Here is a 16,939-nt window from a genome sequence, read left to right on the forward strand (position 1 = left end):
AATGCCAGTGTGTCTTAATGAAAAATACAACCTTCTTTCTAAGTACCTTGCGCTGCTGATACTGCCTGTGAGCGGCGCTATCGGTGGCCGCTCACAGGCAGCACGTGACCCCACGCTGACGTCACAACAACTGAGGCGTGACTCAGCGCTGGGGTCCCCGCAGTGGCTGCTGGGTTGTGGGCGTGGTTATTCCCCATGTCACACCCAGCATCCACCGCGCACTTTACCAGTGAATGAGGACAGGGAGAGCGCGCGGTGGATGCTGGGTATGACACAGGGGAATAATCCCGCCCACAACCCAGCAGCCACCGGTGGAACGCGGAACCGGGACCCCCGGCTGTAGCCGCAACTTGTCGTGACGTCAGCGGATGTGAGCGCCAGCTGCAGCCGGGGGTCACGTGCTGCCTGTGAGCGGCCATCGATAGCGCCGCTCACAGGCAGTATCAGCAGCGCAAGGTACTTAGAAAGAAGGTTGTATTTATCATTAAAACACACTGGCAGTTTTTTAAAAGTACCGAACAACCCCTTTAAAGAGCTTTTCTGGCTTTACATTATCACCGTCCATAGCTTAGCAGAACAGAATAAACTGAGCAAGCACGCGCCCACCCCGGTTCCAGAACTGCCTCTCCCCCACTGCAGCAACAGTGATGTCATGATGACATCACTGCAGCCAATCGCTGGGCTAAACAGCTTGTACTGCTTGAAAACAATCACTGGAGCAGCGGTGGAGAGGCAGCGCTGAGAGGGTGACTACCTGCTCAGTTTCCTAGCCTATCAATGATAAAAAATTGACATCTGTAAGTACCCCAGTGGGAAGTCCCACAAGCCCTTTGAGCAGAAAATGACAACAATTCTCCGATATGAGTGGCCATTAGGTGGTGGGTCTGGTTATTACTTTTAATGTAGGATCTTAAGGCTTCAGGCTATACATTCATGCACTATGGAATGATATAATGAAAAATTTGACATTAAGCCTGTTCCTACTAAAATGATTCTTGGACCTTACATTAAACATGAATAATTAACGGATTTGTAATACTAGGCACTAAACCAATCTATCGATAGCAGCTGTATAGTTATAAACCATATATTAACTGCTGTACATCTGATGCAGTGGGTTAAATAGTAATGTTGGTTTTGAAATGACTTTGCTTTGTTTGTTAATACAACTTCATACAACATTTTATCTTCCATATGTAACTTATAATTGCATAGCAAGCAAAAGTAAGACACATTCTAAGTCGTGGACTTCATTAGTCTACCAAGTCGGCATCATATCCGGGAACCACATTCTTCCAAGGTGCTTGGAAACCTCACAATGAATTTGCTCCAGGTTGTACTTGCTGTCTGGAATAAGCACTTCCTCCATGATAGACAGCTGTGTCAGTCTTCCCCCACACATTTTGACAAACTCCACAAATGCACTGCAAGTTACTTCACACTCTCCCAGGCCTATGGCAGTCAGGTTTTTACAACGGTCAGCGATTCGAATCAGCTCATCATCCAAAGGCTGAAGTCCATTTGCGCAAACCACCAACTCAATCAACCGAGGACAGTTCATGCCTATACGACCCAGCATTGCCTTGCTCACGGCCCGGCCAAAGTACAAATGGGTAACTGGTGTCTCCTCTCGGAAAAATGCATCGAATTCCTCTTCGTACAAGAAGAAGTACATCACAATGTTGACTTTTGGAGAGTGCTTGATAAGGGCATCCCAGCTTTTTTTCTTTATGGTGTGAAATTGTGCTTGACCGGGATTTTCACTGACTACATCAATGCGTAGATGTTCAAGGCGGACATGTTTTTCAGTTGAGAGGGCCAAGAGTAATTCATCGCTCAGAAGATGGTAATTCAGGGCAAGTTCTCTAAGTCCATGACACTGGTCAGCCACGCATAAAATTCCTAATGAGGATAAATCAAGATGTATAGTTTTGTTAGTATTTTAGACCAGCATTGGTTAATATTACTGCTTAAAGAGATTGCCTCGCCTTAGGCTACAAGTCTGCAGTGAGTCCATATGACTGCAGACTTGTGAATCCTCACATCGCGTGCACTGCACACTGTGAGGATTCTCCAGCGCTGAGTTTCGGCAGTCATGTGACTGTAAGTGTGCGATATGTATAGTCGGCCACATTCCGACTAGACATGTCTGGCTTTGCTCGATACACTTGCATTGAGCAAGACTGTTCACATCTAGTCGGCATGTGATCACATGTATGCAAAGCACATACACTACCATTCAAAAGTTTGGAGTCATTTAGAAATTTCATTATTTTTGAAAGATAAGCACTTTTTTTTCAATGAAGCTAACATTAAATGAATCAGAAATACACTCTATACATTGTTAATGTGGTAAATGACTATTCTAGCTGCAAATGTCTTGTTTTTATTGCAATATCTACATAGGTGTATAGAGGCCCATTTCCAACAACCACCACTCCAGAGTTTTAATGGTACATTGTATTTGCTAACTGTGTAAGAAGGCTAATGGATGTGTAGAAAACCCTAGAAAACCCTTGCACAAGTATGTTAGCCTAGCTGAAAACGGTTTGGCCGAATTGAGAAGCTATAAAATTGACCTTCCTTTGAGCTAGTTGAGAATCTGGAGCATTACATTTGTTTGTTCTATGAAACTCTCAAAATGGCCAGAAAAAGAGAACTTTCATGTGAAACTCGACAGTCTATTCTTGTTCTTAGAAATGAAGGCTATTCCATGCGAGAAGTTGCCAAGAAACTGAAGATTTCCTACAACGGTGTGTACTAGTCACTTCGGAGGAGAGCACAAACAGGCTCTAACCAGAGTAGAAAGAGAAGTGGGAGGCCCCGCTGCACAACTGAGCAACAGGACAAGTACATTAGAGTCTCTAGTTTGAGAAATCGATGCCTCACAGCTCCTCAACAGGCAGCTTCATTAAATAGTACACGCAAAACGCCAGTATCAACGTCTACAGTGAAGAGGCGACTCCGGGATGCGGGCCTTCAGAGCAAAGTGGCAAAGAAAAAGCCATATCTGAGACTTGCTAGTAAAAGGAAAAGATTAATATGGGCAAAAGAACACCGACATTGGACAGAGGAAGACTGGAAAAAAGTTTTATGGTCAAACAAATCAAAGTTTGAGGTGTTTGGATTACACAGAAGAACATTTGTGAGACGCAGAACAACGGAAAAGATTCTGGAAGAGTGCCTGACACCATCTGTCAAGCATGGTTGAGGTAATATGATGGTCTGGGGTTGCTTTGGTGCTGGTAAAGTGGGAGATTTGTACAAGGTAAATGGGATTTTGAATAAGGAAGGCTATCACTCCATTTTTCAATGCCATGCCATACCCTGTGGACAGCGCTTGATTGGAGCCAATTTCATCCTATAACAGGACAATGACCCAAAGCACACCTCCAAATTATGCATGAACTATTTAGGGAAGAAGCAGGCAGCTGGTATTCTATCTGTAATGGAGTGGCCAGCGCAGTCACCAGATCTCAACCCCATTGAGCTGTTGTGGGAGCAGCTTGACCGTATGGTATGCAAAAAGTGCCCATCAAGCGAATTCAACTTGTGCGAGGGGCTTCAAGAAGCATGGGGGGAAATTTCTCAAGATTACCTCAGCAAATTAACAGCTAGAATGCCAAAGGTCTGCAATGCTGTAATTGCTGCAAAGGGAGCATTCTTTGACAAAAGAAAAGTTTGAAGGAGAAAATTATTCTTTCAAATAAAAATCATTATTTCTAACCTTGCCAATGTCTGGACTATATTTTCTATACATTTTCAAACTCATTTGATAAATAAAAGTATGAGTTTTCATGGAACACAAAATTGTCTGGGTGACCCCAAACTTTTGAACGGTAGTGTACTTGCAATTGTGGGTCCGCAGCCCCCAGAGAATTCTGACAGAGCGCAGTGCACAAGATGTGAGGATTCACAAGTATGCAGACACATAGAGTGACTGCAGACTTGTCATTTTAGACCGGACAACTCCTTAAATAAAATACATAAAAGGTATACCCAAGTTTATTTTCATACTCTGTTCTATAGATTGAAAAAGTGTAAGAGAGGTTGGCAAGTGGACCTAATGCTGCTGGTGTTGGTACGAGTTGTCAAACAGATCAAAACTTGCTGAGGTCAGCCAAGTGATGCAGACACTGCTAATTTTCAGAGCTAAACTAAGCGAAAGATGTTAATTTGAAAAATTCAGTGTAAGTACTGTTAGAGTCTATTATTATTAGACCAGTTTCACAGGTCCGGATATTTCTGGTACCGGAAAAACCCATACCAGAGATATCCGTGTCCGTGTGTGTGATACGTGTGCCGCCCGTGTGCCACATCAGTAGCACATGTACCGGCACTTGGGAATCAGTGTACAGTTAGTGCTGTTCCCAAGCACCGGGTACTGAACACTGCCCTCATCATAGTCCACTGTCGGCACTGTGATAAGCGCGAGCAAAGAATAATGATGAGAGCAATATTCTGTTCCCGGTGTCTCCACCTGTAAAAATAACAAAATAAAAAAATCCATAAACTCACCTGTCCTAAGTGTCCCCTGCTGTAATCCATGCGACCACTCAGCAAAGGAGCCGGGGAGAATGACCCCTGCAGCGAGCGACCCCATAGCTAAGCTCAGTGAGTGACAGGACACCGCTTTCTCAGAGAGTTTTGGGGCAGCTCGCTGCAGGAGTCATTCTCCCAGGCTCCCCTGCTGAGCGGTCGCATGGATTACAGCAGGGGACACTTAGGACAGGTGAGTATATGGATTTTTTTTATTTTGTTATTTTTACAGGTGGAGACAGCGCCGACAGGGGACTATGATGAGGGCAGCCTTCAGCACCCGGTGCTTGGGAACAGCGCTAACTGTACACTGATTCCCAAGCGCCGGTATGTGTCACATGGATGGCATCCGTGTGGGGTACGTGTTTATACGAACCCATTGACTTGAATGGGTCTGAGTGATTCGTGCTGCCAGTCTAAAACAGACATGTCTACGTGCAGATCACATGGATACGCGGTCCGTGGAAACACACGGATATGTGCGCAGACCCATTCATTTGAATGGGTCTACGTGTGTCAGTGTCTCCGGTACGTGTGGTAACGGTCACCACACATACCAGGAATACTGATGTGTGAAAGAGCCCTTAGGCTAAGTTCACATAGCTATATTTTTGGTCCGAGTGCAGTCCACGAAAAAATAGAAAGCAGGCGTACCAATCTTATTCAATGAGGCAGTACAGATGAGCATTTTTTTCACAGATTGAATCTGCGCATAAAAAAACGGCAGCATGCGCAGGTTTCTTCCGTAAATTGGATGAGTCTCAAACATGCAAGTCTATAGGTGCGCAAAAAAAATCAGATTTCATACGGAGCCACAGTATAGTATTTGATTTTTATGGATACATCGTAATTAGTGTTGAGCGAGTATGTTCTGTTCCGAGTATGCTCGGGCCGAGCTCCGAGTATTTATAGCTGCTCGGTGATATGGTTGAATCGCTCCCGTGTGCATGATTTGCGACTGTTTGACAGTTTTATTACATGGGAGGAATGTGTAAGAAATAGACATTTCTCACATGTAATAAAGCTGTCAAACAGTCGCAAATCATGCACACAGGAGCGATTCAAACACATCACCGAGCAACTATAAATACTCGGAGCTCGGCCCGAGCATACTCGGCGAAAGGGTTAATAGAACATACTCGCTCAACACTAATCGTAATCCTTTAACCCTTTAACAACCTTAGACGTATCCATACTTCCGGGTCGGTATGTACTTACCAACCTTGGACGTATGGATATATCCAGGCGATTTTCCACGCACAGAGGCTGCGCATGCACGATTGCCGCCGGTTGTCAGCAGATTCTGACAGCTTACACCCGCCACTCAGTGCCAGGAGAGGTGCCTGCTCCTGGCACTTTAACCCCCTAAATGCTGCGATAGTAACATTTAGCAAGCAGGCAGAGTGACAGAAGCCCCTCCGCTCTTGGATCAGAGATGCTGCAACGTCATCGCGGGGGCCCGATTGTTGTCATGCCCGATTGTTGTCATGGTGACTCATGACGACATCCGGGTCACCAGGCACTAGCAAGGCAGTTAGATCATGTGCAGTGCATGATCTAACTAACTTGTGTCTGCAGTACTGACAGGTTATAAGGAATAGCAATGCTCCTATTTTTTATAACAGCAAACAGACTGCAGATAGTGAAAGTCTCATTGTGGAACAAAGTAAAAAACGTAAAAAAAATGTAAAAAAAAAAAGGTTAAAAAATATTTCTTAAAAAAAAAAAAAAAAACACAAAATAATAATAAAAATAATATCTTGTACCCATAAATAAATATTATTCTGAAAAAAAAAATCTCAATAGAAGTACACATATTTGCTATCGCTGGGTCCGGAACAACCTGATCTATAAAACTGTCCCATTAGTTTACCCCTTGAGTAAACATGGTAAAAAAAAAACAAGGCAAAAAACGATGCTTTACCATCGTACCACTGAACAAAAAGTGGAATAAAAACCAATAAAAAAGACTAATGTAAATAAAAACAGTACTGTTGACAACGTTATCTTGTCCTGCAAAAAACAAGCAATTATACAACTTCATCAGCGGAAAAATAAAAAAGTTATAGTTCTTAGAATAAAGTGATGCAAAAATTAATATTTTTTCTACAAAATATTTTTTATTGGGTAAAAGCACCAAAACATAAAAACACAATATAAATGTGGCATCGCTGTAATCGCACTGACCCGAAGAATAAAGTTGTCTTTAATTAATTTTGGTAAAATTAATTTTACCATACACGGAACAGAATAAAAAAAACAAAAAAAAACTATTCCTGAATTTTTTGTTTATGTTTATTGCTCCTCCAAAAAATCAGAATAGAAGGCAATCAAAAAATGTCATGTGCCCAAAAATGGTACCAATAACAACATCAACTCATCCCGCAAAAAAAAAGCCATCACATGGCTCTGTCGGTCGAAATATGGAAAAATTATAGCTCTATCTCTAGCTATTATAGATCTATAGCGTATCTTAGTGTGTGACAGCTACCAAACATGAAAAACTGATATAAATCTGGTATTGATGAAATCGCACCGACCTGAAGAATAAAGTCATCTAATCACTTATACCGCATGAGGAATGGTGTAAAAGAATAAATAAAACCAATTCTTCGCCTGCTGTTGATTTGTTTATTCTGCCTCCCAAAGATCGCAGTAAGCCTCAGCGCACATTTATCCAGAGCTCTACGCCGAGCGCTTACATCGGGGTTTCCGTGTAAATCTCTGAAATACGTGATTCAGACGGAACCCCCGGCGAAAGATTCCCTGTAATGAGTCAGATGAAGTCACTGGACGCCATCTGGCCTATGATCCGGCGGTGTCCGTCTTTTTATTAGATGTGCATAAAAGTGGCGTCAGTTTTGTGCACTTCTGAAAATAAGGACACCGCTGAATAGAGTCCAGACGGAATCCAGAGTAACTCTGCTGCCTATTTATAGTGAATGGATCCCTCGGTGGTTTCATCTGAATTATGTCACTTGGAGATTTAAATGGAAACACAAAAAAAGCAAGTCTCCACTAAGGTCCGTCGTCTGTTAGCGGAAATATAGGGGCTTCCACGCTACTAGTAGCACAAAGGTTCTGGAAAAACTTAATGGCCCTTGCCCCCCAAAAGAAATTCAGTAAATTCTGTGCTCCCAAATCCAAATGCCTCCATCCCTTCTGAGCCCCACAGTGTGCCTAAACCGCAGTTAGCATCCACATGTTTGGCATTTCTGTAGCGATGAAAGCCCTTCTAATTTACAAGTGAGTGTCTCCAGAAGCACGAGCTGCACATAACAAACTGGTCACTACAACGTATAGGTCATTACAACATACTGGTCACTACAATGTACTAGGCACTACAATAAACTGGTCCCTACAACAGCAGTTTACAATTTTCACTCCGCAACATCCACTGCTGCTTGTTTCTGGAAAACACCCATGTAGTTAAAATCTTTACCAAACCTGTAGATAAATTCCCAAAGGGGTATAATTTCCAAAACGGGGTCACTTGAAGGAGGATTCTGCTCTTGTAGCACTTAGGGTCTCTGTATATGGAATCCACATATTCTAGGAAAATCTGCACTCCAGGAGGCAAATAGCACTCTATCCCTCCCGAGTCTCACCGTATAGCTAAGTAGTACGGCACAGTCACATATGGGGTATTTCCCAGTGTGAAAATGTAAAATCTGGGGCTAAAACAAAACTTTGGTGGTAAAAATGTAATTATTCATTCTCCTCTGCCCAATGGTGTAAACTTCTGTGAGGGACATGTGGTGTTAAAGGCTCACTGCATCCCTAAATGAATTCATTGAGGGGGGGTGTAGTTTGTAAAGTGGGGTCACTTATGGTTTGCTGGTTTGGTTTTTGCTATTCTGGCATCTTAGGGGCTCTGGCAATGTGACATGGCACCCTCAAACCAGTCCAGCAAAATATGAACACCAATATGGCGCTTCTTTCCCTTCTGAGCTTTGCACTGTAACTCAAAATCAGTTTTCAACCACATATGGGGTATTGGCGTACTCAGAAGTAATTGCATAGCAAATTTTGGACTCCATTTTCTCCTATTATTCTTGTGAAAATGAAAAATTTGGGAGCTAAAACAACATTTTTGTGGGAATTTTTTTTTTCATTTTCACAGATCAATGTAAAATTCTGTGAAGCACCTGTGGGATTAAGGTGCTCACCCACATCTAGATACATTTCTTGAGGGGTATAGTTTCCAAAATGGGGTCATTTGTGGGTTTTTTCTACTGTTTAGGCACATGAGGGGCTCTCAAAACGCGACATGACACCCGCAGACCATTTCATCAAAGTCTGAGTTCCAAATTGCCACTCCATCTTTTCTGAGCTCTGCCGTGCGCCCAAGCACTGGTTTTCCCCCACATATGGGGTATCTACGTACTCAGGAGAAATTGCAAATTTTGGCTTTCATTTTCTCCTGTTACTCTTGTGATAATAAAAAAATTGACACTAAAAGAACATTTTTATGGGAAAAATGAAGACATTTTTATTTTCTCGGCTCAATGGTATAAACTTCAGTGAAGCACCTGGGGTTCAAGGTGCTCACCACACATCTATAACAGTTCCCTGAGGGGTCTAGCTTCCAAAATGATGTAACTTGTGAGGGGTTTCCACTGTTAAGGCTCATTAGGGGCTCTCCAAATGCAACATGGCGTCTGCTAATTATTCCAGCAAATTTTGCATTCAAAAAGTCCCATGGCGCTCCTTCCCTTCCAAACCCTGTCGTGTGCCCAAACAGTGGATTTCTCTCACATATGGGGTATCGGCTTACTCAGGAGAAATTGCACAACAAATTTGTTGAAACGCATGGATTCTGCATGTACAGATGCAGTGATGCGGATTCCATGTGTTCCAATCCAAGTCAATGGCGGCGAAAACGCAGCGCTTCCGCAAAATAATTGGTAGTGCTGCGTTTTTTTCCGCAATGATAATCCTCAGCGGAAATTTCCGCAGCATGTGCACAGCACATGCGGATTATCATTGGGGAACATGGCAGGCCTTCTACCAAGTGTTTTTAACTGTTTCAGCAGCTGTGCCTTCTAAACTGCCCGGGGCCCTTGCTACTCTTAATCCACCCCTGGCCACTTCTATTACATTGTCAGATCAGTACAGTCCTATACGTACATATTGGCATATGTGACAGGAGCTGAACTTAAGTGTTAATTTGTGATGTGAACTGAGCCTTTAGGTATGTGTACACAAAAGTATTTGGTGCAGACATTTTTGAACCACAAACATGCCTCTTGGGGTTTTTGTTTCATTTTTGATGCATTTATTTCCCATTAATTTGAACGGATAAAAAACGTTGCAAAAAACCCTGAAAGAACTGACGTGCTGCAGATTTGAACCTTCTTGAAATCTGCAAGGAAAAAAATAAGTGGTGCGTTCTGGATTCTCGTTCACTTTGCTAGCACCGAAAAGCGTTGTATTTTTCGTGGAAAAAAAACACAACATGTGAACATACTCTTATTCTGTTATTCTTTTATTTACATTACCCAAGAGTGGTAGGTGCACTTTAAGATAAAAAGAGACAGCAAAATTCTAACAACTAAGATGGAAAAAGTATAATGGTAAGAAATGATATTGAGGCGATACAGCTATGATGTAGGAAATGACCCAGCTCCCAGATTTGGGGATTAATCTAACCAGATGCACACTACTTTTCTTACCAGCCGGTGACACGTGAGGGCAGCTGCTCATTTTCAATAGCTTCAGGGTGTCGCTGTTGTTTGCAACTAAAACCTTTAATGAAGGGTCGTCCACGGGAGTATCATCAATCTTTATTGAAGACAATGACTTTGAGTTCACAAAGACTACAGTGAGGGCAGATACGAAATGAGACTGAAACAGAGAAGACATTGATACTGATTAGTACGTCTGATTGTGTCAGGCATGGGTAAACTATGTGACCACATAGGTAAATTTATGGGTTACTATTTAAAACTGTTAGTTGGAACTTCACCCATCTATTTAAAATGTCTCAAAGAACGATGGAAACAATGTGCATGTACAGTATATGAACATGCAGAGTCGCCTGGAATCCGATGCTGTAAGTGTGTATAGGGGGAGACCAATCTCTCAAGTGGAGTGTGACATGGAGAAACCATTGTGGACCCACTTCCCTAATCACCCAAGCGGCATAGTCCCTGGACAGTTTTTAAACGTATATATAGTAACAGGTAAACACAACTCCTGTAGAGAGGATGGGTTGCTCAAGAAGGGTTCACTCCGCTTCAGCCTGATCATAACTGTGCCTTACTATATCATTGACAATTAGATAGCATTGCTGCAGCATGTCAATCATCTGCTGGAAGGCGGAGTTAGGCTGCAAATGGAGCTGGAAGCTGAGACAATGGAAGTGCTCCGTCCCACCCTGAGCACTTCCAGCCTGATTTGAATATCACTAAAGTCGATTCCTCTGTAACAAAGCAGTGCCTTTGATTAGTGAAGGTATGGATACACTTATAGATGCATCTCACAAAATTAGAATATCATCAAAAAGTTAATTTATTTCAGTTCTTCAATATCAAAAGTGAAACTCATATTATATAGAGTCATTACAATCAGAGTGATCTATTGATCTAAGTGTTTATTTCTGTTAATGTTGATGATTATGGCTTACAGCCAATGACAACACAAAAGTCATTATCTCAGTAAATTACAATAATTAATAAAAAACACCTTTCTACGGTTTCCTACGCGTTTAAAAAGGTCCCTGTTTCAGTAGGCTGAGTAGGTGTCGGTCGGTCAAAACCACAGTCATTGCAGAAACGTATTACTCTGGAATTTTACATGTTTTCTAAAGTTACTTACAGGCTCAAGCAGGACATTTCTAGACTACAGACTCTGTACCAGGAGGCACCCTCTGATTATAAGGGCAGGATCGAGTTGACTTCTTGCATGTAACATTATGAAAGTGAAGAAGCAGCATGGAGAGCCACCTCCATGTATTGTTTGGAAAGGTTTTCGGGGCACTGTGGCTGACTCTTTTGATGGCATGCTTTTTTACTATGCTCATTTACAGTGGGGAAAAAAAGTATTTAGTCAGCCACTAATTGTGCAAGATCTCCCACTTAAAAAGATGATGTAATTGACATCATAGGTAGACCTCAACTATGAGAGACAAAATGAGAAAACAAATCCTGAAAATAACATTGTCTGATTTGTAAAGAATTTTTTTTCAAATTTTGGTGGAAAATAAGTATTTGGTCAATTACAAAAGTTCATCTCAATACTTTGATATATATCCTTTGTTGGCAATGACAGATGTCAAACGTTTTCTGTAAGTCTTCACAAGGTTGGCACACACTGTTGTTGGTATGTTGGCCCATTCCTCCATGCAGATCTCCTCTGGAGCAGTGATGTTTTGGGGCTGTCGCTGGGCAACACGGACTTTCAACTCCCTCCAAAGGTTTTCTATAGGGCTTAGATCTGGAGACTGGCTAGGCCACTTCAGGACCTTGAAATGCTTCTTACGAAGCCACTCCTTCGTTGCCCTGGCCGTGTGCTTGGGATCATTGTCATGCTGAAAGACTCAGTCATGTTTCATCTTCAATGCCCTTGCTGATGGAAGGAGGTTTGCACGCAGAATCTCATGATACATGGCCCCATTCATTCTTTCATGTACACGGATCAGTCGTCCTGGTCCCTTGGCAGAGAAACAGCCCCAAAGCATGATGTTGCCACCCCCATGCTTCACAGTAGGTATGGTGCTCTTTGGATGCTTTCAGCATTCTTTCTCCTCCAAACACGACGAGTTGTGTTTCTACCAAACAGTTCAACTTTGGTTTCATCTGACCATATGACATTCTCCCAATTCTCTTCTGGATCATCCAAATGCTCTCTAGCAAACTTCAGACAGGCCCTGACATGTAATGGCTTAAGCAGGGGGACACGTCTGGCACTGCAGGATCTGAGTCCCTGGCGGCATAGTGTGTTACTGATGGTAGCCTGTGTAACGTTGGTCCCAGCTCTCTGCACGTCATTCACAAGGTCCCCCCGTGTGGTACTGGGATTTTTGCTCACCGTTCTTGAGATCATTTTGACCTCACGGGGTGAGATCTTGTGTGGAGCCCCAGATCGAGGGAGATTATCAGTGGTCTTGTATGTCTTCCATTTCCTAATTATTGCTCCCACAGTTGATTTCTTCACACCAAGCTGCTTGCCTATTGCAGATTCAGTCTTCCCAGCCTGGTTCAGGGCTACTGATGCACCCCCTGGGCCGCGTGGGGAACCCGGAACCGGGCCCTTTTGTGGGATGCTGTGGGTTGTAGTCACCGTGGCGGCGACCCGGTCCCGTGGCTCAGGGTGGTCAAACCAGTGGCAGTCTTTATAGGGTTTTAAGTTAATTGTCCGACTACGCCACCCGTGGATTGCGGTCAGTGTGGACCGCCGCTGCAAGGTAGACCGCTGGGGCTGATGGTGTATGCAGCTGAGGTAGTGTGACTCCCCACGGGAAGAGTGCAGCCCCAGGGCAGTAAGAGTGGATGACGAGAGTGATGGTGCACGGGCGTCCCAGCACTAGTGGTGCTGGTGCGGCGATGAAGCACAGAGACGTGGGGTTGCAGTTTAAGTTCTTTACTCACAGTTCTTTATATTCCAAGTCACTCTGCCGACAATGACTGCCCAAGCCGTGCTGCGTCCACCAGGTGCGGCGCTCGGTCAACCCCCGGGCAATTCCAGAGTGTGTCACAGGACTCTCTTCTATTCCTTTCGCTGGCCGTGCCCCACCAGTGACACTACTTTTGTCCAGCTGCCTCGGGTCTTCTCTTGGGAGGGCTTCGTGCTCACCTCCCTGACCCTATGTGGTGTGCCTTTCTAGTAGGTGTAGCGAGGGGTCGCACCAAGATATGATCACGACCACCGGTCCTTGGCTGAGGATTAGTCACCTCCACCAACTTGAGATCCGGTACCCTGTTCTGCCAACCCGTCACCCGCAATCTCCTGGGTCCTTAGGGTTCCTTCTGCCTTCGTGTCTCTGGGCCTCTCTTGGTGTTCTGTTCCTTTCTTCCTTTCCTTTCTTTTCCTTTCAGTTTCTGTCCTCTCTGCTGGCTCTGGCCTTCACTCCAGGCCTGCCTCGTGGAGCTGGGCCCAGACTGAGCCACAGCTCCCTGTCAGCCCTCTCTGGCTGAACTCCTTCTCTCACTCCACTCTCTGTCAGTCTGACTGAACTCACTTTCTAGGATGGTGCCCACCTTATATGCCTCCCTCTCTGTGTATGAGCCCAAGTGACTTGCAACCAAAGGGCTCCAGCCTATGCCCAGAGACCGTCCCCTCCTGCTCCTACATCACTGGGTTTCCCTCCCCCTCCCCACTCCAGCCAGGGACAGATTCTGTCGTGCCTGCATTACTGTCTAATGGGAGCACCGTTGAGCTGTCCCCCGGAAAAGGGGTGTGTGTGATGCATGCAGCCTACCGAGCCCTGGTCCACACTCCATCCTTACCCGGGAGTGGAATATCACACCTCTGGTTGAGGTGCAATACCCCTGTAGCGGCCGAACCCTTGGGGCGCTACATTCCCCCCTGGTAAACCACAGCACGTCCTCGGGCTGGAAAAGAGCAAAGACACTTTAATTTACAAGACATGCAAAACTTTTTCAAAACTTTTCACATAGAAAACGGACGACATTATTTAATTCCCTTTATGGGAAACACTTTACTCTTTTTCAACATTTTTCTTTCACTAGATATGGTCTTTACTACCGGAACTCTTTTGTCATATAAAACACCTTACCAAACATTTGCATTGTTACTTTAGCAGCAAATAAAACTTTTCATTATAAAACATCTTTAAGTAAACATATTCTTGGGTACTGGCCGCGGTGCAACTTGCGACCAGGTGTTCTTTCTTCTTAAAGGTGCAACAGTCCAATAAATTTGTCTTGAGGTAGACATTGCAGTCTTTTTATAAAACCAGTAGGGGGCGCTTTAGGAAGCGCAACTATTTACAAGATGGCCGCTCTCAGTCCTCGGCCAGTTTTGGGAAAAGGGATGGCTGTTCTCAGTCCTCAGCCAGGTAACTTAGGGGAGCACTTAAAGCGGGCAACAGTCAAATAACAGTTCCACATCAGTTCTTGTACCCTGACGGGTAACTATTTACACATGCACTTTGCTACTCACTAGTAGCGATGTTCTCCAGAGGCTCCTTCCTCCTCCTCATACTGTTCCTCAAACCGTCCGGGTCCTCCTGGCTTTCCTCATAGCCATAGTGCTGCTGCTCCTCCTCTGTAAGCCGATAGACATGGAGGGCGTACGGTCCTTTTGCGCCCTCGTGTTGGGTAAAGGTGACCACATCACCTGGGTAAAGGTCACGTCCACGGTGTCCCTCGGGTAGATGGCTGTCAACGTCTCTGCGGGTCACAAAGACGTCGCCTGCCGTTTCCGGACCCCTGATGAAGCCCCAACCGTTCTCCATGTGAAACTTGATTACGGTCCCGATGATTCGGGGACCGCGGGCGGCCCAGGGGTCTTGACGGGCTTTGCGCTTTTGCTCAGCGCTTTGGGCCTGGAGCCGCTCCTCTCTGACGCGCCTCTCTCGCCGTTCCCACTCGAAGGTCACCAGCTGCTGCTGGCAGGCCTCTAGACGACGGACCGTGTCCGCCCGGGTCTCCTGAGTGAACCCCGTTAAGTTCTCACCAGCGGGGTCCCACTCAAATTGGGCGTCTTCTAGTGGGAGCGGGGTGACCTCTACGGGCTTTGGAGCCAGTATCAGAGGCTCGCACGGGGGCTGGGTTTTCCAGGGCTGACCGCTGGCCAGTTCAGCCAGCCATTCCAGAGGCAGTCCATCCGGACCAGTATGATGGGCAAACAGGTCCGCGCCCAGCGGTGGTATAGTGGAGGGACCCGGTTTGGGAGCAGCGCCCGGGGGCACTCGGCCCTGCGACCAGGCCGGGGGTCTTTTGGTTAGATCCGGTGGCGGCCCAGTCCGGGAAGGGGGCGCTGGTTGGGTAACGGCGCCCGGGTTAACTAGGCCTTGCGACCAGGCCGATGACGCTTCCTTCTTTACGGTGCCCGGGGTCAAGGGGCGTGGCGCCGGGCGGGGCGTGGCCGCGGTGCCCGCTGCTCGAGGCCTAGCTGGGAGCAGTGGCGGCACGGCAACAGGTGCGGTGAGTGGGGCTTCGGGTTCTGCGACGGGAGGCTAGGGCAGGCTTGCAGCTGCTGGGCCCGGGGTGGTTACGTCCCCTGTACTTGCCTCAGTCCTCGCGGCTCCCTCCGCGACGTCGTCTCCGGCCCTCACTCCTCCTGCGCCGTCCTCAGAGGCAGGCAGCCTCCGGGGTGCGGGTGAGGCCTGCCGCTGGTGGGTTCCAGCCTGCCGGGCTAGTTTCTCCCTCCACTCGACGAGCGCACCCCGCTGCGTCCGGACCATCCTCCGTTCCAGGTCCTCCAGTGCAGCTTGTGCACGCTCCGGGTCTCTAGGGAGCTGCGCTAGGATCTCTGCCAGGCTGCAGGGTGGTTCAGCCTGCAGCAGGCTCCGGGCCAAAAGGTTGGTGTGGCTGAATGCGTCCATTCCCGGGTGCGGTCTGTCTAGACTGATCCAGACCGCACCCTGCCCCACGGTTTTCTTTCCTGTCCGCCCCCATTGGGGGTGGTCCTGGGGCCATCTGCTGACAATCACCTTCAGGGGCAGGCCCCCAACGTTGATGGACATCTCCACAGCCTCACTCATGGCGGTTGGGGGCGGGCTCCTCCTTTGGCGCCATTCTGGGACCTGGCCCACGATGGGAGGTGGCTTCCTGCTGTCTTTTGGCGCGCACATTATGGCGTCCATTCTGCTGGGGCGGGCGCCATTTTTCAACACAGTCAATTTCAATTAAACAGTCTCTTTCTCTTCAGGCGCGTAATACCCGTTTGCGGCGGGTTGGTAACGATCCTGCCGACTACGCCAAAGTTGACGCGCCCCCTGGGCCACGTGGGGAACCCGGAACCGGGCCCTTTTTTGGGATGCTGTGGGTTGTAGTCACCGTGGCAGCGACCCGGTCCTGTGGCTCAGGGTGGTCAAACCAGTGGCAGTCTTTATAGTGTTTTAAGTTAATTGTCCGACTACGCCACCCGTGGATTGCGGTCAGTGTGGACCGCCTCTGCAAGGTAGACCGCTGGGGATGATAGTGTATGCTGCTGAGGTAGTGTGACTCCCCACGGGAAGAGTGCAGCCCCAGGGCAGTAAGAGTGGATGACGGGAGTGATGGTGCATGGGCGTCCCAGCACTAGTGGTGCTGGTGCGGCGATGAAGCACAGAGACGTGGGGTTGCAGTTTAAGTTCTTTACTCACAGTTCTTTATATTCCAAGTCACTCCGCCGACAATGACTGCCCAAGCCGTGCTGCGTCCACCAGGTGTGGGGCTCGGTCAACCCCCGGGCAATTCCAGAGTGTGTCACAGGACTCCCTTCTATTCCT

At 46.4% G+C, this 16,939-nt stretch overlaps 1 protein-coding gene across 3 annotated transcripts in view; it reads right to left on the bottom strand.

Moving 5' to 3' along the window:
- Nucleotides 1-497: 497 nt before the first annotated feature.
- LOC141164124 (F-box/LRR-repeat protein 21-like) overlaps nt 498-16,939 on the bottom strand; it is a 102,789-nt gene continuing 86,347 nt past the window's right edge. For all 3 annotated transcript variants that reach the window (XM_073649274.1, XM_073649273.1, XM_073649275.1), the window contains 2 exons: nt 10,215-10,386; nt 498-1,902 (listed from right to left, as the gene is read on the bottom strand). In XM_073649274.1, the coding sequence (XP_073505375.1) occupies nt 1,259-1,902; nt 10,215-10,386 (816 nt within the window). In that variant the 3' untranslated portion in view covers nt 498-1,258. The remainder of the gene's footprint in view (nt 1,903-10,214; nt 10,387-16,939) is intronic.

The sequence above is a fragment of the Phyllobates terribilis genome, unplaced genomic scaffold (assembly GCF_046119375.1).
Source record: "Phyllobates terribilis strain yellow unplaced genomic scaffold, ASM4611937v1 Scaffold_10__3_contigs__length_209671492, whole genome shotgun sequence".
Taxonomy (NCBI): domain Eukaryota; kingdom Metazoa; phylum Chordata; class Amphibia; order Anura; family Dendrobatidae; genus Phyllobates; species Phyllobates terribilis.